At 41.7% G+C, this 23,553-nt stretch overlaps 1 protein-coding gene across 17 annotated transcripts in view; it reads right to left on the bottom strand.

Annotated features, from left to right (window-relative positions):
* The window catches only part of Ufd4 (ubiquitin fusion-degradation 4-like), a 203,906-nt gene that overhangs the window by 24,470 nt on the left and 155,883 nt on the right, over nucleotides 1-23,553 (bottom strand). For all 17 annotated transcript variants that reach the window (XM_045736451.2, XM_069326362.1, XM_069326367.1 and 14 more), the window contains 2 exons: nucleotides 3,025-3,221; nucleotides 2,275-2,424 (listed from right to left, as the gene is read on the bottom strand). In XM_045736451.2, coding sequence (XP_045592407.2) covers nucleotides 2,275-2,424; nucleotides 3,025-3,221 — 347 coding nt within the window. The remainder of the gene's footprint in view (nucleotides 1-2,274; nucleotides 2,425-3,024; nucleotides 3,222-23,553) is intronic.

Here is a 23,553-nt window from a genome sequence, read left to right as displayed (position 1 = left end):
CATCAACAGTGAAAAGAAACGTAAGAAAGATAGAGAAAATTCGGGTTAGAATTATTAATCTTACTTTTCGGTCATATTTAATAATATATGTCTACAGGAAAGACTGCTACCAAAATATACTAAAATAAATAAATAAATAAATAAATATAAATATATATATATAATATATATATATATATATATATATGTCGTACCTAGTAGCCAGAACGCACTTCTCAGCCTACTATGCAAGGCCTGATTTGCCTAATAAGCCAAGTTTTCATGAATTAATATATTTTCTCAATTTTTTTTCTTATGAAATGATAAAGCTACCCATTTCATTATGTATGAGGTCATTTATTTTTAATTTTAGTTAAAATTAACGTAGATATATGACCGAACCTAACCAACCCTACCTAACCTAACCTAACCTATCTTTATATTATAGGTTAGTTTAGGTTAGGTAGCCGAAAAAGTTAGGTTAGGTAGGTTAGGTAGTCGAAAAATAAATAATTCATGAAAACTTGGCTTATTAGGCAAATTGGGCCTTGCATAGTAGGCCGAGTTCTGTGTTCTGGCTACTAGGTACAACATATTTTATATAGACATATATAAAATATATATATATATATAATATATATTTATAGATACAGTATATATATACTGTATATATAAATATATATATATATATATATATATTATATAATTTATATTATATATATATATATATATATATATATATATATATATATATATATATTTATATAATATATATATAATTTGCACAACGTTGTGCAAATTGTATAAATAAGTGTAATACATTCTGTAGTAATTCACTTTTCTTCACCTTGAAATTCCGAAAATGAGTTTTGGAAGAAGGAAGAATATATATATATATATATATATATATATGTCGTACCTAGTAGCCAGAACTCACTTCTCAGCCTACTATGCAAGGCCCGATTTGCCTAATAAGCCAAGTTTTCCTGAATTAATATATTTTATATAATTTTTTTCTTATGAAATGATAAAGCTTCCCATTTCATTATGTATGAGGTCAATTTTTTTTTATTGGAGTTAAAATTAACGTAGATATATGACCGAACCTAACCAACCCTACCTAACCTAATCTAACCTATCTTTATAGGTAAGGTTAGGTTAGGTAGCCAAAAAAAGCTAGGTTAGGTTAGGTAGGTTAGGTAGACGAAAAAACATTAATTCATGAAAACTTGGCTTATTAGGCAAATCGGGCCTTGCATAGTAGGCTGAGAAGTGAGTTCTGGCTACTAGGTACGACATATATATATATATATATATATATATATATATATATTCTTCCTTCTTCCAAAACTCATTTTCGGAATTTCAAGGTGAAGAAAAGTGAATTACTACAGAATGTATTACACTTATTTATACAATTTGCACAACGTTGTGCAAATTATATATATATTATATAAATATATATATATATATATATATATATATAAATATAAATTATATAATATATATATATATATATATATATATTTATATATATATATATATCTATAAATATATATTATATATATATATATATTTTATATATATGTCTATATAAAATATGTTGTACCTAGTAGCCAGAACACAGAACTCGGCCTACTATGCAAATCACACTGGAAAAAAATCACATTGAAAAATAAAAGAATGCTAAATGCATTTACGACCGCCAGGTCTTCAAAAAAGCCAGATAAAACCTTGAGTAGAGAGAGAAGGAATGTTTGTGGTCACCTGACACACAGGTAGCATGCCCCCGACCAAGGTAAACAGGTCACCAGACCACCAGAGTGAGGATGAAGCTTTCCATATCTCATAGGGAAAGACGGGATAGTTTAAATATTGAAGACAAGTGAACATTTGAAATGCTTAAAATTTATTTCTTCCTCTCATTTTTCCAAGCAAAATTGTGGATGAAATATTAAGCATATCAATAAGAAGCGATTAAGATTTTTATTCCAAGCCTACCAACCATCTATATACTAAGGAAAAGAGAGAAAAAATTATTATTATATTATATTCAAGGCTGTGGAATAAATTACAGTAAGGGCACTCTTTAATCCATGGAAATGAAACAAAATGAAATTCCTATCACCCTGGATCACCATAATTAACTGACTAGGAATTATCCCAACTTACTGACCAGAGTTATATAAGTCAAGGCTATGATAACTTTTTACTGTCCAATAATTTATCCAGCCAGAAATAAATGTTGATGATCATAGAGCCATAATCCAACAAATATATTAAGTATATCCTTACAGTTACTTCATAACACTCCTCCTCCTCTTCATAGTCTTCATCATCATCATCATTGTCGTCGTCATCATTCTCATCATCATCTGGATCGGGTAACTCATCATCTGTAAGCTCTGCTAAAAGTGTACTTGCTCGACAACTCTCCAGAAAATCCTGAAATATAATATTACATATTAATAGACATAATATCGTTGACATAGATTTGTTGTACTGCCTAGCTAGTTCAACAACCCATGGACCATTTTCATGTTTACGAATGATCTCGTTTTTCCTCTATGGTCATTCTCACAAGTTTTTACTTGACTTGTACCTTACCACTGGTTTTCTTGGGAACCATGGCGAGATATATAATCACAACTTTTATGTTCAAATACCCAAAAATCCGAAAAAATAATTCATTACAAAGAATTCAGGCGTGATTGTCGCTAGGCGGGAGGCACTGGTAAACTGAGGCATGATAGCCGTGCCACCACGCACTAGGTCGGCCATACGCATATCAACACATTTCCTTCCCTGAGGCAAAGCTCATAACCCAATTCGGATTTTATGAAGAAATTGGGCTCGTAACCCAAAAAGTTCGTAATTAGGGGCATTCGTAAGCCAAAGTGTCACTGTATACCCATATCAGCCTGCATAGCTCCAGGGAGCCAAAGGGGCTCCTGCCAGAAAAGACGAAATAATACATGTATCAAAACATTTCATATAACTATCACAAAACCAGAAATAATAGAAAAACAAATGAATATGTCTCACCTCTAAACTGACTTGCTCCGAGTCACTAGATGTAGATGTGAGACTCATGGTGAGACCATGAGGGAAGGAGGATAAGTTGGTGGATGGCTGGTTAGGGGTGGAGGATGCTGCAGCACCTGTTGTTGTTGTGGAGGTAGTTGAGGTTGTGCCTGATGTCAAAGTAGGATAACTCTGAGCTGTGCTTAGTGGTCCAGATCCTGTAAGGGATGTTAAATACCCCTAACTTAGTTTGAGAGTAATGACCTGCTCTGTTAGACTACTCGATGAATTCTTATGCATGATACTTCTAACAATATTAAACACACACAAAATATGGACCCAATACAAAGGCTACAAGAATGGAAAATATGAATATGTAAATATGAGAAGAAAAACATGCACACAATTTTGGAAACTACAGAGTGACAACAACAAAACACACACACACACACACATACACACAGTTGTCTTTGAGTATGAAGTCTTGGCAGACACAGTGGAACCTTGGTACTCAAACTTAATTGGTTTCTGAAGGCAAGTCGAGTGCTGATCTGTTCGAGTACTCAAAAAAAAATTCCTATAAGGAATAATGTAAATTGGATTAATCCGTTCCAGACCACAAAAAATAAATATATTAAACTGCAATACTAATGCAGTACATTAAACTCCAATAAATACATGAAATGCTGTAAATGCTAACACACTACACACCTTACCTGCACTTAGGAGACTTGATGGTCTATGTGGAAGGTGATGAGGCAGATGAAGAGATGTTATTCTTTGGCAGGGGAGTCCCCTACCATTATTACAGCTTTGTAAGTGTGATATTTTTTAAAAAACTTTGCACTGCCCCCCCCCCCCCCATTTTGCACACATTTATTTTAAGATAACTAAATTTAGGCATACCAAGTTCAGTAGAAAGACCAGATAGGTGAGCACCACATTCATATTTTGCTACGAGTTCTTTTTTCACCTCAATCGTGGTTCTAACTAATTTTCTTTTTGCTTGGCTCTATCACTAACATTCTTAGGTGTCATGGTGACTTATTTATACTAAGAATATACAAAATATGCGAGAAAGTTTAGAGAAGTCTAGTGGTGTTGTGCATTGATCGACAGCTATGGCAAAACAGACACGTGTTCATGTGCGAGTGCCGAGCAAATATGGTCAACTAACATGAACATGGCGTTCGAGTGCCGAAATGTTTGAGTTGGGAGATGTTTGAGTACCGAGGTTCCTCTGTATATGGAAAAAGGCTAACGGAGTTCCAATCTACAAAAATTTTAAGCAAGACCCTCTTAATTACAGACCTGTATCATAGAAGTCAAAACATTGGTAGAAATAATACAAAACAAATGGGTTGGACACCTGGAGAGAAATTACATAACAGACAGTATGGTTTTCAAATTGGCAAGATCTTGTATAATAAATCAAAATACTAATTTTGTTAGTAGAACCATAATAATTCTACTTAGATTTGTGAAAAAACGTTTACTTAGTTATTAATAGAATGATAGAGCCTCAGGAATTTTACAGGAAAGAGATGGTTGGGTTAACTGTGTTTAAAAAATGACTTGGCAGAGCCCCCCTCACATAAGAGGTTGGTCTTGAAACTAGAGCATACTACATAAGTGACAGGAAGACTTTTGACATGGCTAAAAAACTTATTGACAGAAAAATAAGGGCAGAAATCAGAGGCCCATATTGATCAGACTGGAGAAGTGTTGTCAGTGGAGTACCACAGGGTTCAGTTCTAGCACCAGAAGTGGAGTACCACAAGGTTCAGTTCTAGCTCTTTGTCTATATAAATGTTCTACTAGAAGAAACACAGAATTATATGAACATGTTTGATGATGATGCCAAAATACTATGGAAGATAAGAAAATCAATACGACTGTCATGCCCTTAAAGAAGACCTGGTGAAAATAAGTGTATGGAGCACAACTTGGGAAATGGAATTTAATGTGAATAAATGCCATATTATAGAATCTGAAACAAGAGAAAATAGGCCACACAACCTACAAAAAGCTTTGAAGAACTCTGATAGTGAGAGAGATCTAGGGGGTAGTTCTGGAAAAAAATAAAAAAAAGTCACATGGGGATCACATAAGAAACTCTGTGCAAGGAGTGTATGCTACACTTTCTAATTTTAGAATCGCTTTTAAATATCGGAATGGCAAAATATTAAATAAATTATTCATGACCTTTGAGACCAAAATTGGAATATGCAGCAGTTGTATGGTGCCCATATCTTAAGAAGCACACCACTAAACTAGAAAAGGTGCAAAGACACATTACTAAATTTCTTCTGGAACTGAAAAATAAGAGCTATAATGAGGTTCGGTTTTGTTAAATTTGCCAATGCTAGAAGATAGAAGAGAAAGTGGTGATATGATCACTACTTACGAAATAATAACAGAAATCAACAAAATTGACAAAGAGGAAACCTTGAAACCTGCAACTTGAAGAACAAGAGGTCACAGATTCAAGCCAAGGAAACAAAGGTGCCGAAAAAAGTGTCACATGGATTCTCAGTGTCCTTTCAGTCTGTGATTATTTCTTTATGTCCTTGTTTTTGGTTTCTCTTGCTTCCAGTTGTCAGATGGGTGAGCTTCATAATGATCTCCTGCAGTTGGGGTTTTGTTCTTTTCACCTTGACGAGTGGTTTCATCATCTGCAACTGGCCCCTCTTTTTCAAACAAAGAGAGTAGGTTGGTTTTCACAGGGGTCTTTTTGGTTATTTATGTTTGGTTGGTTTGGCCTGGGGTGCCCTGGAGGTGCATCACGTATTATGTCCGATCGCGGCTCGGCACCATTACCTTCATGCCACCGATTCTGCCTAAGTGGATGCTTTGTAAGTCTATTCTTTCCATTTGGTCACCCTATTTGAAGGCTCATATTTTTCAGGTCATTTGCAGTGTTAAGTCTAGCCAGCCTGCGGTCTACATAGTCAGTGCCCATGATGTTTGGAAATATGCTTTAATCTTGGGTGTGTTTGTGAACATGTTCTAGCCCGATATTCAGGCGCACAGGTTCTGGAGGTCGAACAACGGTCTGGTTCCAACGGCCTGGTATAGTGATGCGCTCGGGCCCCGGCACACTTGTGTGGCTTTGGGCTCTCTCTCCCTAGTCTCACCTTCATCTTAGTTTGTGCAGTGCTCCCTCCTCCTCCTAATGAAGAGAGACCCACATTGTTCCGGACTTCTCACTCTCTCTCAGGAGGAGGAATGTGAGGGATGGTGCGAGGAATGGACCTATGTACAGAGAACCCAGAGGGAAAGAGGGGGTAGTCATGCCAAACAGTGCAGGCACCACCATCCCAAATAAGGAAATCTCTAATGCTAATGTGCTGTACTTCATGTGCCGTTCATAGACGACTTATGTACCGATAAGCGGTCAGGGTGTTGTAAGTGGCAGAGCAGCATCCTCATTGCAATCCACTAAGACTGTGTCACTAAGGCTGGAGGTTCCCACCCCACCCCACCCCTGATGATGACAAACCTCTGATGAGAGCCTTGATGCTATGTCGGCAACATTTGGCTCATACTGCACTAAAATGTCTAGGAACAGCCACTAAAGCAAAACACCCTTCAGATGAAAAAACAGGACACCGTAGCCAGAGTGACATAGATGTCACTGCACACTCACTACTGTCAGAATAGAACCAAGGGTGGAGTACCCGGCTGACCCCAGGCTGCCTCCGTCCCTTCCTTCCCCAAAATGAGGAGGAAGCGAACAAGCTAACACTACTATAGTTTAATTAAATTTTGATTGTTTACATTGTTGGAAAAAATTCTTTTAGCGGTTCTTGAGGCTGTAGTCTAGCTTATAGCCAGCAATGGTCTGTTTTGTTTTGCTGACTTTCTGGGTGCTTCTCTGTTGGTGAAGACACAAATAAATTCAAAGTAATTTGACCACAAGTGCTACCACTTCCTGCACCTCCTTAGAGGAAGCTAGGTTGCCCTACCAGGCTCATGGTCCCTGATAGGTCAATAGAATCAACGACTGATTGCACCTATTAGTATGGCACTATCAAAGATAGTAGTTTCAAGGAGTCATAAGGAGGGTTCCCTCCCCTAGAAATACATAACACACAATATAAATGCATTTCATATCAAACAAGGAAAATTATCTTTTGTCAGGAAATTAATTGAATACATCTTCATATACCTAATACAAATACACTGTCATACATGCATTAATGAATTTCTTGAATTTAAAAAACAGCATTGAATGTAATGAAACACCTCTTTCTGGATGAGCCCCAGTGGCTACCTTAAGCTATTTCACCGAAATTGCTCCATGCAAATGGGTCACATCAGATGCTCATGTTCTGTTTCCCCTACTGGGGTCCCGAGACAAAAGCTGGAGCCCTCACAGAGGCACAGAGAGCAAGTGACAATTCACCACCACATTGGGAAGGCATCCAGAAAGTCAGGGAGCTTTATGGACAACTGGAGGGCCAACAAAGAATGTCTTTGAAAGCAAAAACAAAATTCTGCAAACAATTCACACAAAATAAGAGGAACATAAATTAGCATGAAACTAATGGCACAGAATGCTACCCCCAGGCAGCTTGGCTTCCACATGCAGCAATCTTCCTTGCCAGTACTGAAGAATGTGAACAGTACACAGATGAACTAACAAACCCTGATAAGGAGGGAAGGAGTAAGGGCTCATCCAAAAAGAAATGTTTCATTGCATTCAATGATGGATTTCTCGGGGAAGCTCTCAGTGACTCCCTGAAGTAAACTAACCAGAGGACAAAACAGAACTTACCAAGGAGGAGGAGAGGCAGCATGCACTAGGAGGAGGAAGAAAAGAATCCAGGCCGGAAGACATAGCCCAAGGAAACACATGACCAACCGGAACCAGGGACATCAACCAAATAAAGACTTCTAGAACCATGTTAAGAATGGCAATACCCCTGAGTCTGAGTATCAGCCCAGGACATGTTGGAAAAGGCTACAGTCAGTGCAGTGTACCTGCAAACATACTGGCCCCGAGGATAGAACACAGGCTGGAATGATTTGACGAGAGTGCAGATGACCTCAGAAAAACGAGCCTTGGAACAGGGGACCAAGGAAATGGGTCAACTAACAAGGTGTCCACCAAGGCAGAACTGGTGACCCAGGTAGCAGCAAAGAGATGCCACTGGACTCAATAAGTGTTGCACACCTGGCCGAACCAACCAAGCATCATTCACCAACAGACCCCTTTGAAAGCTTGCTGACTCATTCTTTGCCAGAAAAGAGGGAGAAGGCTGTAAAAGAACAAACTATACATGGCTCAGGGTTGAAGGTGTCACCAACCCAACAGGCAGTATGACAGAGGTAGAATGAATAACCACCACCGCGCAGCACTGACGATGTACAACCCCCTCAAAACTAGTAAAAAACAAGTGTGTTCAAGGGAATTATCCATCAGACCACTAAACCTGATGGGGATTTCCAAGGCCTGCAGGGGAAAAACCCAACCCAGGCCTTATATAATTGAATAACTATGACATACAAATAGGTCAACACAGCCTATCATATGTGGCTGGGAAGGCTGACCTCGGCGCACTGTAATTGCAGTTCATATGTTAGACCAGTATGCCCTGCCAGCCAAAATCACTCATGACCCATTGAAAAACAAAGTTAAAGCCAACTGACTCATCTAGGGTAAACTCATCCTCCACAAGCGAGGAGGACCTCTAAGGGAGCGACCCCCAAACACACTAGAAAAGATAAACCTGTCAACGCAAGGGCAGCAGTATGGAGAGGACAAGGAACCCCTGAGCATATGCAGTTCTAAGAGCTCTTAACTTCTGGCTCAAGCTATACCACTGTGTACAGGAACAGCCACAATGGCCAAAAAAACACCACTTATTTGAAAGCAAACCACATGAGCCTGACCGACAGAGGGGAAGATCTGACACACACTATCATCATAATAAAACTGAGGGTGGAGCAGTCGGCTACCTGCCTGCCTCCCATCAAATGAGTGGGGGAAATGGGGTAAGCAAGCTGGCACCAGTTTTGTGAATTTTCGATCATTTGTTTACATAGTTTGGAGCATTCTTTAGGCTGTTCGAGGTTGCAGTCTTGTTTGAATCCAGAAGTGATTTGTTTTATATCACTAACTTTCTGGGGGCCTTTCATGATGGTGACAGATATGAATAAAGTAATAACAATTTTAACGTAAGTGCCATCGCACCCTGCACGTTTGTGAGGCCAGGTTCTGCCTTGTGGTTCCCGGTAGGCTAATAGAACTCCACAACTGATGGGTCCTAGTAGAATGGCACACTATCAGAGATAGTAGCTTCAGGGAGCCAGAAGGGACTTCCCCAGAAAGGAAACTAAAGGATACACAAGTGACCTCACAGACACAAAGTGCATCACACAGAAAACTCAACACACAATCCTTGTATATCGCAGGGCTGGGCAGGTCAGAAGCAAATTGGGGAGAGGAGAATTGAAGGATAGGGACTTCAATCCGCAAGGAGGAGCTGAGAAAAATAATATATGCCACGACAACAAATGCTGAAGGGCCTAGGGTGGAACTTTTTATTGACTCGCGATTCTTGACAAGACTGAAAAAAAAAAACTAACCAGAGCACCTAACAGGGAGCCACCTCAAAGCACTCAAAATAGTTGTCTACGTATCTACTATTATATTGGCCTTATGTTCAGACTCTAACTTGAATAAAAATGCTAAATTTATGGGGGGAAGAATTGTAACTGCAGTACTGAAAAAGAGTAAATATGCATGTTTTAACATGCATAATTACTTACGAATAAGAAAAATGGGCTGGTTGAGGTCAAACGCAGTAAATACTTGCTGCAAAAATATCAAACCACGTACCAATGGTTTGATTAGGTGACAGGAAATAGTTCAATGATTCAAAATTTTAGTTTAGTTAAACTATATCTTGAATGGAACATTTATACTAGTAGTATTGCCGAGACCTATTAGCTATATGGCTTTATTGTACAGATCAAACCTGCTTAAGAGAAAAGTACTTCCAATTCAGCTTTCTTAAATCAATTTCTTAAATTTGCACTGAAGTTGATTGTTGATTGCAATCAACAACCAGTTAATACATAATTACATTCTACCCACTTCAAGACCTTGAGCCAATGCAGAAACAGGATCCAATAACCCTGCCTTAGGAACACAAGCAGCCACAAGAACATAAGCTGCCATGTTGACACATTTAATACCCTATTAATATCCTTTATGTTATGCCATTAATCCGCTTGTTCTTTATCACCTCACACAAAAAGAATACAAGCCAATGCTAAACATGGTAAACTTGTCTTTGAGAATGTAAGGAGTGATTTTGTTAAATGAATCCCTAGGCTTCAGACCAAAATAAAAAGTATGAAAATGAGGCCGATGAGTCACAACGTGGCTGAAGTATGTTGACCAGACCACACACTAGAAAGTGAAGGGTCGACGACGTTTCAGTCTGTCCTGGACCATTCTCAAGTCGAAACATCGTCGTCCCTTCACTTTCTAGTGTGTGGTCTGATCAACAAAATATGAAAATGAACTCTGGAGATTTAATTCCACCCAGAGGATCCCCTGCATCCCTCCCTCCCTCCGGTCGGCGTTTTTTTTGTGTCTTTTGCCATCCAGCCTCAGAACTGAAGGGTGGATAGCTGGCATGAGGAGTCTGGGGCTTCCCCTTCTCCCTCCTGGAAAGGGGGAAGCTGCACAGACATCGGCGCAGCGACGTGTGACGTCATGCTCGTCTGCGTGTTTCTTTTTTGGGGGAGTTCTATCCACTTGTTCGGCTTTTGGTAGCAATATTTTCACCAGAATAGGGGTTTGTTTTGGGATGCTTACATTTCTGGGTGCCTGACCCGATCGATGGCAGACGTAGAATGTTTCCAACCACACGGGGGTTTCTATAGACCATGGTTCTCCAGGCCTCTCTGAGGGGGCCAGGTTATGGCTCATGGTCACCAGTAGGCCCACAGAACTTCATACACATGACTGATGCCAGAGTCTGACATTAGTATATCAGCCTGGATAAGCTCCGGGGAGCCTCCGGGTCTCACCCAGAAAATGTCGTTTCATTACATTCAATGCTGGTTTTTTCATTCTTAAATTATTCTCCAGCAACATCAAGATACAACAGATAAGACACCATGAAATAAATTTGTAATACAGTACTGTATATGTTGTCAAACAAAAGATATAAAAATAAATCTACTAAAAATATTTCTTTAACTTTTTTCTTAAAAAGTTTGCAACTTTTTATATTAATCTATCAATTAAAAACATTGGCTAGATTTAATATACAGGGCATAAATCAAGAGTATAAAAACTATCATCAAGGTTCTTCACAGCATGAGTGGTAGTGGCCAGTAGTTACCCAGAAAGATTTCTTCAGCATACTAAGTGACGTCAGTCTATATTTTTTGGCTGAACTGATGATGAATAGCCTTTAAATTTGTCAAACAAGAAAACAAGCTATCACTTTCAATAGAGTTACACTAAAAAACAGTTTTTCACAAGTGGTTAACTAGTCAAACATTAAGTTAGTAGAAAAGATTGTTGAGTGGTGAGTAGTTGGGATGGTTGTGATCAGACCTAACGTATACCTGCTATTACTTACCCTTCTTGCAACTCTCTATTGCCAAGTTTAATAAAATAACATAAATAATAAGAGTTGTGTAATGAAAGAGTCATTTCTGTACAGCACTTAAGTAGTTCTGCTGTACCATGAGGTATAGCACTGAGAACAAGATCTTAAGCATGCCAATCCCAAGGTGATCGAGTTTCACAGTGACAAATGACCTTGCAAACTATCTTGTCCCATAAATCCAGGAGCACAGTGAAGAGCATACCGTTATATGACAGTGCTGGGAAGACGGGACACCACGAGCGTAGCTCTCATCCTGTAACTACACTTAGGTAATTACCTCAATCCACCAATTAAAATAACCAACCACTATGACACCAAAAAGACACCATCTTGGGCAACATGGCCTATAAGTATTACACAGATGATAGCTACTTTAAGACTACTTGCCTCTGGTGGGGATAAGGCAGGATCAGAAAAGACAGACAGACCAACATCTGTGAAGACATCCACAAGCCTCACATTGGGCAGCAAAACAGGAGAATGGCAAAAGTGTGCAAGATAGTGAATGTCTGCACAACTTTCATGAGGAAACATACAAGGCTGCTCAAACTGGACCACCCACTCAACACAAAGAACTAAAAAGAGGCAGACAACCAAAATACAACTGAAGAAGAAGTGGATCATGACAGACAGGGAATCCAAATGGTACCAGGATGGAAGCAGAAAACAACAAACAAGATAAAAAATATAAGGAATCAACTGGCATTGCCAGCCATGGAGCACACTGGAAAAAACTCATCAGTTCTTAATTAAATAGGGTGTAGGAGCAAGAAAATGCCAGAACACTTATAGCACCAAACTCATAACTAGTAAGAAAGATCAAAAGTGGGACCCCAATCTAACCAATTATTACAGTTAACAAGACCCCCTAGATCCCAAAGTCCCAGATTAGTCAACAAATGGAATGTACTGAAATATTCATGGATGCTACTTTCATCAACAGCTTTCAGGCCAAATTCAATAAAGAATTAAAATGCCAGAAAAACATACTAGGCAACACAAGTTCAGTAGATGGAGAATAAACAGCTAAACCTCACATCTTGTAGTCTGTGTTAGGTAAGCACACTAGTAAGCCTGGTAAACATCCACGATGCCAAGTTCAGTCAAAGGGGAAAAGCCTCAAGTTGTGCTCCACCCAAAACTCCATTCAATTTCTAAACCTTAGATAGCCAGAAAAACGTCTTTCAGGTCCACACACGACTGGCCTGCAAATATGGTGGGATCTGAAATCTTCAGGACAAGAATGGTCCTGAAGCACCTGGGGCATGGCTGGGTCCATCATCACCACTGAAAATAGGTCTAGCTGTCATTGATTTCCAGAGTTCTTTTACTCTCCCAGTTTGGTTTGATGGAGGCAATCTGCAGTGACCAGATTACAGAAATCCCTCTTCTGGCCAGCACTTCGCAGATAAGAGCATGGAAAAGCAGAGTACAAGGCAGGGGCAAATCTTATGGACACCATGGAGGAGTAGAAGACTAAACTTATGTAAGGGCCTTGGTAATGCGACGAAGGGCCCAGCTACCTCCAGTACAAGCCTACCAAAAGGCACCCAGCCATCTCCCAATCTTACCATCACTAGCACCTGCTATGAAAGGGATGACAATGGGAAATGACACCACAATCCAACAAAAGATATAAAAAGCCAAAAGGAGTAAAAGTCTAGGAAGTGGGACATAAAACCCAGTGTTGAATGTAATGAAACGCCATTTTCTGGGTGAAACCCGGAGGCTCCCCGGAGATATCCAAGCTGATATGTATATACATTAGCTTTCTGGCATCAGTCAATGTGCATGGAGTTCTTGCCTACCGGGGACCACAAGCCAGAACCTGGCCCCCTCAGAGAGGCACGAGGAATAATGGCCTATAGAAACCCCTGTGTGGTTGGAAGCATTCTATATCTGCCATCCACCGGGACTGGCACTCGGAAAGGTAGGTGCCCCAAAACAAACTCCTATTCAGGTGAAAATATTGCAACAGAAAGATGACAGGTGGACAAAACTCCACAAATGAAAACTAGCAAACTAGCATGACTTCATCATGTTGCCATGTCGCTGTTTGCACAATCCCCACCCCCCTCCCCATAAGGAGGAAGGGGAAGCCCCAGACCATTGCACTGGAGATCCACCCTTCAGTTCTTAGGCTGGATGTAAAAACATGCGAAAACAACGCCAACCGGAGGGAGGATGCCGGGAAGCCTCCAGGTCTCACCCAGAAAATGGCGTTTCATTACACTCAACGCTGGTTTTCTGGGGAGGGGGGGGGGGGAGAGCCCTGTCGGCTCCCTGGAGTGAACTACCCAAAGACAAAGGAAAACAGGGACTTACCAGGGAGGCAGTTGGTCCTCACTTCTCAACACGAAGTCAAGACAACTGGCTCCATCCGCCGACCCAATGCAATGCAGGCCCTACTAGGTCCAGGGACATCGACAAGGTAGTGAGTGGCCAGGACTTTGGTTCGAACTCCAAAAACCCAATGCTCAAATGACAATCAAAGACACGTTGCCAAAGACGGTAGCTAAAGCAGCAAAGTTACGAACGTCATGGGCATGAGGATAGACCGCAAACTGCCTAGACTTAATAACCCTGCGGAGGACCTGGGAGACCAGTTATCTTGAAGTTATCTCGAGATGATTTCGGGGCTTAGTGTCCCTGCGGCCCAGTCCCCGACCAGGCCTCCACCCCCAGGAAGCAGCCCATGACAGCTGACTAACTCCCAGGTACCTATTTACTGCTAGGTAACAGGGGCATCAGGGTGAAAGAAACTCTGCCCATTGTTTCTCACTGGCGCCCGGGATCAAAGCCGGGACCACAGGATCACATGTCCAATGTTCTGTTCGCTCAGCCATCTGTTCCCAGTGCCCGGGAACAAGGAAGAAGGGAAACCGGGTCAACGCAAAGCACATCCCCTGCCACTGAAGCCGTGGCGTGCAAAATAACAACAGATAGCTGCAACCGGACACAAAACATGATGCACCCCTAGCCTGACCAATCAAGCATCAACAACCAAAGGACACCTCCAGAAAGCAGCAGACTCATTCTTCGCTAGAAAAGGAGACAGCTGCAATGGAACAAACCTACCAACAGGACCAAAAGAGCAGAAACCCCTGCACCGAAGGAGAGCATGAAGCTCCCCGACCTGATCCCCAGAGGACAATACCAACAGGAAAAAAGAGCATTAGAAAAGACTCCCAACCCCAATTCCGGGTCCCTAAAACCAAAACGAGGCAGGTTAGTTGCATCCAGGGAAGCAAATAACCTAGCGCGTTGCAGCAACCTAAACCTAGCAAGCAACCATCTGCCGTCTGCACCCCTCATATCATGTAAACTGGAGCACCTACAGGTAACAAACGTCGCACGACTCCGAGTCAAAAGAATCACTGACCCAACCGGTAGCATGGTAGAGGTACAACCGGTGATTGTTCCCCAGATACAGGGAAACAGAACACCCTTCCAACTCGCATGAAGCGAGAGGGAACTCTAGGGTCACATCCATCGGACCACGTAGCCCCTGCAGGGTTTCCCAGGGCCCTTAGCCTTATTAACACGTTAAGGGAAACCCATGCAGGGTATTGCGAACCAGCGCCCAAGACTACCAAACAATCTGCTAATAGCCGAACCCCTGGGTCATGTCCACTCACGGGGGGCCTAGCAAGGAGTACCACCAACCACACAAAAACTGAGAATAGATATAATTATAGATATATACATTCCAGAACTTTACAATACAGAAGGGGCATCCACCAAGGCAGACCTCCCTCACCAGGCAGAAAAACAAAAGTGAAACCCTGCAAGAGGTCAACGTACTCAGGTGGAACAGAGCCAGCCACTGTAAAAGGTGAAGACTAGCTGTGCAGAACCCCGCGCCCTTACCGGTGACGAAAAGTACCCCTACCCAGAGGCAAACATGGGCAACAAAGACCCCAGTTGACTCCAAAGGTGGCCAAGTACTGAGCAGTAAAAAACACAGTGGGTGTAGATCCTGAGGTGACTTGTGGAAGGTGGCCCCAAGCCCCAAGGGTAGTACTTATAGGGCACCTAGTGAAGGTGGCCCTAAGCGCACGAAGCCTAGGAATATTACTCTTGGCTCACACACCCACAGTAGAAACAGTCCATGCCACAAGGCACAGAATGTGAGACAAATCGCAGGAGCCAGAGGCACAAGACCACGCCAGTAGCAAATCGGCCTGAGAATTGAAGAGTGGATCGCCGGAGTAGTGGTCTGGGGCTTCCCCTTTCCCCTCCTGGGAAGGGAGGGTTGCATAGACAGCGGAGCGGCGACATGACGACGTCATGCTTGTTTGATGATTTTCATTTGGAGAGTTCTGTCCACTCGTTCGGCTTTCTGTAGCAATAGTTTCACCAGAATACGGGTGTGTTTTGGGGCACTTACCTTTCTGGGTGCCAGATCCGGTCGATAGCAGACATAGAATGCTCCCAACCACAAGGGAAGTTTCTATAGGCCATTGCTCCTCGTGCCTCTCTTGAGGGGGCCAGGTTCTGGCTTGAGGTCCCCGGTAGGCAAAAACTCTGTGCACATTGACTGATGCCAGAAAGTTACACATATCCATTCAGCCTGGATAGCTCCGAGTAACCAACAGGGCTCCCCCCAGAAAATAGCTTTGTAGCTAAAAACTAGGATTTCATATGGTATAAACAAAAATTTATTATTAAATGTTGAAAATTCTGGCTTAGGGCCCTTAAGTGGCTTATTATATTCATTGGTGTCATAGCAAGACATCATATTTAGTAGTTGATTTTGACATGCTTTCCAGTCAGCCGCTTGCCCCTGAACCACAGGACACGACTACTTGCAAGATTACACATCTCGGTGGTGGTCAAAATGATTCAGCATTTGGTGTAATAGCAACAGTCTCAGTGGACCAGTGTTATGACTCGGGGCCAAGTGCAGTTACCAGAGGGGACATTGCTATAAAAAAACAGTAATGAATGTAATGAAACGCCATTTTCTGGGCGAGTCCCAGAGACTCCCGGAGCTATCCAGGCTGATATGTATATCATTGGCATCAGTGTGAATGGAGTTCTAAACCTACCGGGGACTACAAGCCAGAACCTGGCCCTCTCAGAGGGGCACAAGGAGTAATGGCCTATAGAAATGCACATAGGATTAGGAGCATTCTATATCTGCCATCAACTGAGACAGGCACCCAGAAAGGTAAGTGCCTCAAAACAAACCCCTATTCTGGTTAAAATGACTAAATTAGACAAACGAGTGGAGAGAACTCCCCAAGTGAAAACTAGCAAATGATCATGACGTCATACGAGCAGTGCCACATGTCTGCACAGCTCCCCACTCCCCAGGAGGGGGAAGGGGCAGCCCCAGACCCCCACACTGGTGATCCACCCTGCAGTTCAGAGACTGGATGTCACAAACACATGAAAAAAAACGCCACCCGGAGGGAGGGAAGGTTGCCGGGAAGCCTCCGGGACTCGCCCAGAAAATGGCGTTTCATTACATTCAACGCTGGTTTTCTGGGAGGAGCCCCTTTGGCTCCCCGGAGCTACACCACTAAGCACGAAAACTAGAGGGACTTGCCCGTGAGGTGGTCGGTGCATGCACCTCAACTCAAAATCTAGATAAAGAGGATGCAACCGCCGACCCAAAGCAACACAAGGCTGATTAAGCCCAGGAACATTCACGAGGTAGCGTACAGCCAGGACCCTGTTCGACCGCCAAAAAACCTCGTGCCCGAATGTCAGCCCAGGATATGTTACCGAAGACTGCAGCAACTGCAGCAAATTTACGAACGTCATGGGCACGGGGATAGACCGCAAGCTGGCTAGACCGAATAATCCTGCAGACGACCTGAGAGACCCGAACCCTAGAACAGGGAAGAAGGGAAACTGGATCAACCCAAAGCATGTCCCCAGTCACAGAGGGTGTGGTGCGCAAATAACGACGGAGAGCCGCAACAGAACAACACATGATGCACCTCGGCCTGGCCAACCAAGCATCAACAACCCAAGGACCCCTGCAGAAAGCAGCAGTCTCATACCTCGCCAGAAAAGAAGAGATGGCCGCAAACGAACAAACCAATCACCAGAACCCAAAGAAATAGAAACCACCGATAAACAAACCTGAACCGAAGGGGCCACAACAAACCGAGGGAGAGAGAGAAAAGAGCACCCTGTTCAGGACCAGGATGGCTCAGGCGTGAGCTGGCCGGAGGTGAAACAACACCCGAGACAGCTTGCGAAACAGCGCAGAAGTGATATCAAAACTGAATGCAATCAGTAGAAGCTCCGCCAGCACTGCCCGAGACAAGATGACAGCCCTGAACCTCCACGAGAGAAGGACAAGACCACATCAACAAAAAGCGCAGTATACCTATGAAGAGAAAACAAAAAGGAAGGACCACCAAAAAATCCCTTACCGCCGCCAAAACGAAGCACGCAGGTGGGACACCATCAACGAAGCTACCTGATCACCAAATAGATGGTGAGAGACTCGAGTTAAAATTACCAGACTTGAAAACTTGAGGAGAAGACCAAACCAGCCCCGTCACGGACCGGACCAATCATTTGAAAGAAGCGGAGCCATAGGAAAACCCCCGGGTGTGGACACTGAGCAAGCAGCACCTAAAATCAAGTCAGTTAAGGAACCAGATGGAACGTCCGCCAGGGAACCAGGAACCCAAACCCTGCAAGCCAGGAAAAAACCAATCCAGGTGAGCAGGCACGCCCCGTCCTGAAGGAACCCCTTCCGGGACCCCTGAAAGACCAACAAGTCTGATAATGAAAGACAACGAGAAGCCACTTGCAGAAACTGCTGAACCGCAGAATCTGCAAACATCAAGGACAAAATGATGATGAAAACCAAAGAGCCAGGGCCCAGGCAGAGTCCAATGAGGAAGCGAGCACCACTTGCTGAAATGTGAGAGACAAAGCGAAAGTGAGACTGCATCCCAGTTGAAGGTGTCACCAACCTAACAGGCAGTACGACGGAGGCAAAAACCCACAAGCGTCAAGCTGAGACAAGGGGACAGAGCAACCCTCAAACTCGCATAAGGCGAGAGGGGACCCAGGGGTTGCATCCATCGGTCCGCGTGCACCCCCATGGTGTTTTCCTGGGCTCCTTAGACTGGTATCACTAAGGGTAAGCCCAGGCAGGGTACTGCTAACCGGTGCCCAATGCTACCAAACAAACTGCTAAAACTGAACCCCCGAGCCAAGCAGGGGTACTACCGAAAACAGAAGGTCAAACCCTAATGTAAGTGGGGAAGGAACACAAAGGCAGACCCCCACCAAGCAGAAACAAAAATTAAAAGAAAAACCCTGCAAGAGGACAACGTACCCAGGAGGAACAGAGCCAGCCGCTGCTATAGGATGAAACCAGCTGCGCAGTACCCCATGCCCCTACCAGTGCAAAAACTACCACTTATCCCAAGGTAAACAAAGGAGGAAACGACCAAAAGGTAGAAGAGGTAGAAGGTAAAAGACCAACAGAGGTAGACCCCAAGGTGACTTGTGGAAGAAAACCCCAAGCCCCAAGGGAAGTACTTATAGGGCACTCAAGGAAGGGAACCCAAGCACATACAGCCCGAGTACCTGTGAAAATCACTCCCAGCTCGCACGCCACTGTAAGAGCAGTACTGGACGCAAGGCACAGCACAACACAATCTGGAGCTGGACCCACAACACCGAGCCACAATCACATCAGCCGAAGAACTGCAGGGTGGATTGCCAGTGCGGGGGTCTGGGGCTCCCCCCTGCCCCCCTTCTGGGGAGGGGAAAGCTGTGCAGACACGCAGCGCGGCTTGTGTGATGTCATGATTGTTTGCTGGTTTTCAATTGGGGAGTTCTGTACACTTGTTTGAATATTTTAGTTGTTTTAACCAAAAGAAGGGTTTGTTTTGAAGTGCTTACTTTACTGGGTGCCTGTCCCAGTCGATGACAGATATAGAATGCTCCTAATCCCATGTGCATTTTCATAGGCCATTGCTCCTCATGCCTCGCTGAGGGGGCCAGGTTCTGGCTCGTGGTCCCCGGTAGGCCTAGAACTCCATTCACACTGACTGATGCCAAAGTCTAATGATATACATATCAGCCTGGATAGCTCCAGGAAAATGAAGGGGCTCCCTCCAGAAAATAAATCAGCTATTTTTTAAAACAGGGATCCAGAGGGTATAATTTATGGTTCATAGAATCCACAGTAATTATGAAATGTAATTTATGTTGACAAATTTTGTATTAAGGCAAATAGCAAATTATAGTTTTCTAGGTCATATGAACTTTGAATATCACTTCTATTATTCTGCAATATAATGCAAGCTGTAACAACAATTAACATAACATACTCTTAGACTCCAAAATCATTAATTCTTACCCTCTTATTTCATTAATGATTCTGTATGGCTGAAATTATCAATTGTTAAGTCTCTAACCCCGCCACCACATTTGTGTCATTAACACCACCACCACCACAATATTACAGCCATGGTTACAGCATTTGTTAATCTAAGTCAGATTCAAGATTCAAACACTATGCTACGTCTGCATTACATATTGTACACGACTTCCAAGGAGAATCATGAACCAAGACTTTTATTCACCTTCAGCCTTAATCATGCAAATTATCACTAATAAATGCTGTATTATCAGGATTGATAGTTAAAACAAATTTAAAAAAGGCCTTCCTTCCAGAGTAAATTATACATATATATATATATATATATATATATATATATATATATATATATATATATATATATATATATATATATATATATATATATATATATATATATATATATATATGTATATATATGTATATATATGTATATATTTGTATATATATGTATATATATGTATATATATGTATATATATGTATATATATGTATATATATATATATATATATATATATATATATATATATATATATATATATATATATGTATATATATGTATATATACATATATATACATATATATACATATATGAGTCAAAATGACAAATGCAGTAAACAAATTAACAAGAATAGGTTTTCAACATTTTCCAATGCAACTGGGTATGTATACTGTACAGACACTGTACAAAATTATAATCTCCTTACAAGCCCAGAGTACTGTGGATGTTTTCTGTATATCTATATAGTATGTGTATATCAGCACAAGTATGTCAGTCCATGTGCTCCTTAACCACCGCACTGCGCACCTGATTTCATCATAAACTTCATAGTGCAATTGTTAAATAAATTTTTCTTGTTTTTATAAATGTTCAGGTAAAGTTAATGTCAAAATGTTTCCAAACTCAACCATTTTCATTTCAAAATGCTGAATTATGAAAACATTAAAACATTAAAATATAGCCTAATTAACAAAAAAAATAGCACAACTCACAGAGGGTCTCAAGGCGCTCTGCGCAGTGCGGTAGTTAAAGTCATAAAGTTACAGTGTAAAGTCAGACATGTTAGAAAATGAGAGCGTTACTGATGGGCTTTTGATGAAAAGCAAATAAACTATGGTAACAATTGGCAATTCCATGCAAAACAATAATTTCTGTTATTTACAAAACAAGTATTAGTTAACCCTTCAACTGCTCCAACCACCCTTAAGTAATGACCTAAGTGTAATTACCCAAGTGTGGTTACAGGATGAGAGCTACACTCGTAGTGTCCTATCTTCCCAGTATCTTCCCCCAGTACACTGAAACTACTGATTGTTTTGGCCTCCACGACCTTCTTGCCTAACATGTTCCAACCATCAACCACTCTGAAAAGAACTTTCAAATTTTTTTGGCACCATTTCCATAGCTCAAATCTACGACCTCTTGTTCTTAAAAGTTGTTTGTTTCAAGAATTCCTTTTTGTCCATTTTGGTGAGTCTCTGTTACTACTTTATATGTAGAGATCATATTGCCTCTTTGTTCTATCTTCTAGCTTTGGCATATTTAACACTTCTAGCCTCTCCTCAGAGCCCGAGTTTCTCGAATCTAGAAGCCATTTATTAATATTTATTAACTTTGCATTCTATCTAGTTTATTGATGTGGGGGGGGGGGACCGAGTTCTAGCTCGCGGTCTTTGGTAGGCTAGAACTCCATGAACACTGATTCCAGAAAGCTAATATATACCTATCAGCCTAGATAGCTCCGGGGAGCCTGATGGTCTAGTGGGAGAAAGATTTTATCCCTGCTGTCATTGTTAGCAGCAGCAGTAAACAGTTATATGTTACATTTTGCTCTGCTGTCATCCATTTTTTTTCACTTATTAGTGGTTCATGTGGTATAACATTGTTTATTTCTTTGGTGGATGCCATAATAACAAAGAAACCATTGCTCAGATCACTGCTTTAAAGAATGCAGGCCACCAAAGTAATGAAACAAATTAATTGTTGGGTGTAGCCAAGTTGACCTGAGGCAGTATTGTGCACACTTCTGAGGGGAAAACATTTGAAACACACCATCACAGAAACATCAGTCTAATCATCCTAGGAAGATTTAAAGGTCTACCCTTCCTGTATACCCGTACTCTCCAATGAATATTTTAGAATGTTCACAGACCTAGAGCACATCTTCCTGGTATAACCAGACCAATGTTTCTGTGATGGCATTTATCCGGTGTTTTCCCCCAAAGAAGCATGTACATTAGTTCCTCATGTTGACTTGACTACACCCAACAACTTAATTATTTCTTTACTTTGGTGGTCTTCCTCCTTTAAAACAATGATTTGAGCAATGATTTCTTTCTTTATTGTTTTGTCATGCCATGGCAACAATGTCATACCACCACCACACTGTTAACTGTGATAGAACACTGCAAGATGCCAGAGCGAGATGCACAACACAACTGCTCACTATGACTACCTGGAGGCATCTAAGCATCCCAGCTGTGTGGCTAACACTGTGACATCATGTAACCCGCACATTCGTCTGTCTGCAATCTTTCTTCCATACGGCCAACTTTCTTTTTTTGCCATAAGTACGCACTGCCTCAAGCAGGAGGGCACATACTTTTGACGAGTACTGTAATGAAGCAGTTACAGCAGTTATCCCTTTGTTGATATCATCGACAACCACCACATAATGAAGCAGTTATTGCAGTTTTCCTTTGAAGTGGCAGTCCATGCCATGCCAGGTTGTGACTGGTGTGAAACAATCATTCACTGCTAAGTCAAACTCAGCAACAGTCAAGTTATATGATGTGGCAACTATGACAGGTCAAGCTCAACAGCAGTTACTCCACCATGTCTAGTTATGTGATGTGGCAGCTATAACCATACTTGGCCATTTATGCACAAATGGAAAATAAAGTGATCAAAGTTTTGCTTACAAGATACACAAGCATTAATATGAGAATCTAATCCAGAAACCATGCATCAATATCTGGCGACACGCATCAAGATCAAACCTTGTTAGCTCTCAAAATTAACAACTTTCATTATATATACTAATTTTGCCTAAAGTTCTTCAAACTATATATAAAAGCAGACAGCAAATTCTACATCATGCTAACAACTGTGAGATGGGGGAAGAGCAACCAGTTAACTTTTCATTAAAGTGTTGGTCATTTGCCTGGATGAGCAACACGAACCCTGCTACAGGTGCAGTCACGAACAAGACTGCATAAGGTTGCAATGGAAAGATGGAAGTTGTAGTATTGAATGAGCTTGGGTTATCTGAAGCCCACTGAACCAGATACTTGGATTATCTGGCCAAAATCATATCCAGATAAAACTTTGCCATATCCATGCAGATATCTGGATAACTGGAAATTTGGCTGGATAATGCAGACTGGCAGAGTCTAAGTCAAGTCCAGATCATTTTCTGGCAAACCTTCACCATATCCAGACAGAAATCAAGATAACAGAAGATTGGGTTACGTAAATTTTCAAGAACTATACATTTCAAGATCTACAGTATCAAACAAGACGTCAAACTACAACTAGCTGAAGT

Source organism: Procambarus clarkii, chromosome 18, assembly GCF_040958095.1.
Source record: "Procambarus clarkii isolate CNS0578487 chromosome 18, FALCON_Pclarkii_2.0, whole genome shotgun sequence".
Taxonomy (NCBI): Eukaryota; Metazoa; Arthropoda; class Malacostraca; order Decapoda; family Cambaridae; genus Procambarus; species Procambarus clarkii.
This window is presented reverse-complemented; position numbering and strand designations above follow the sequence as displayed.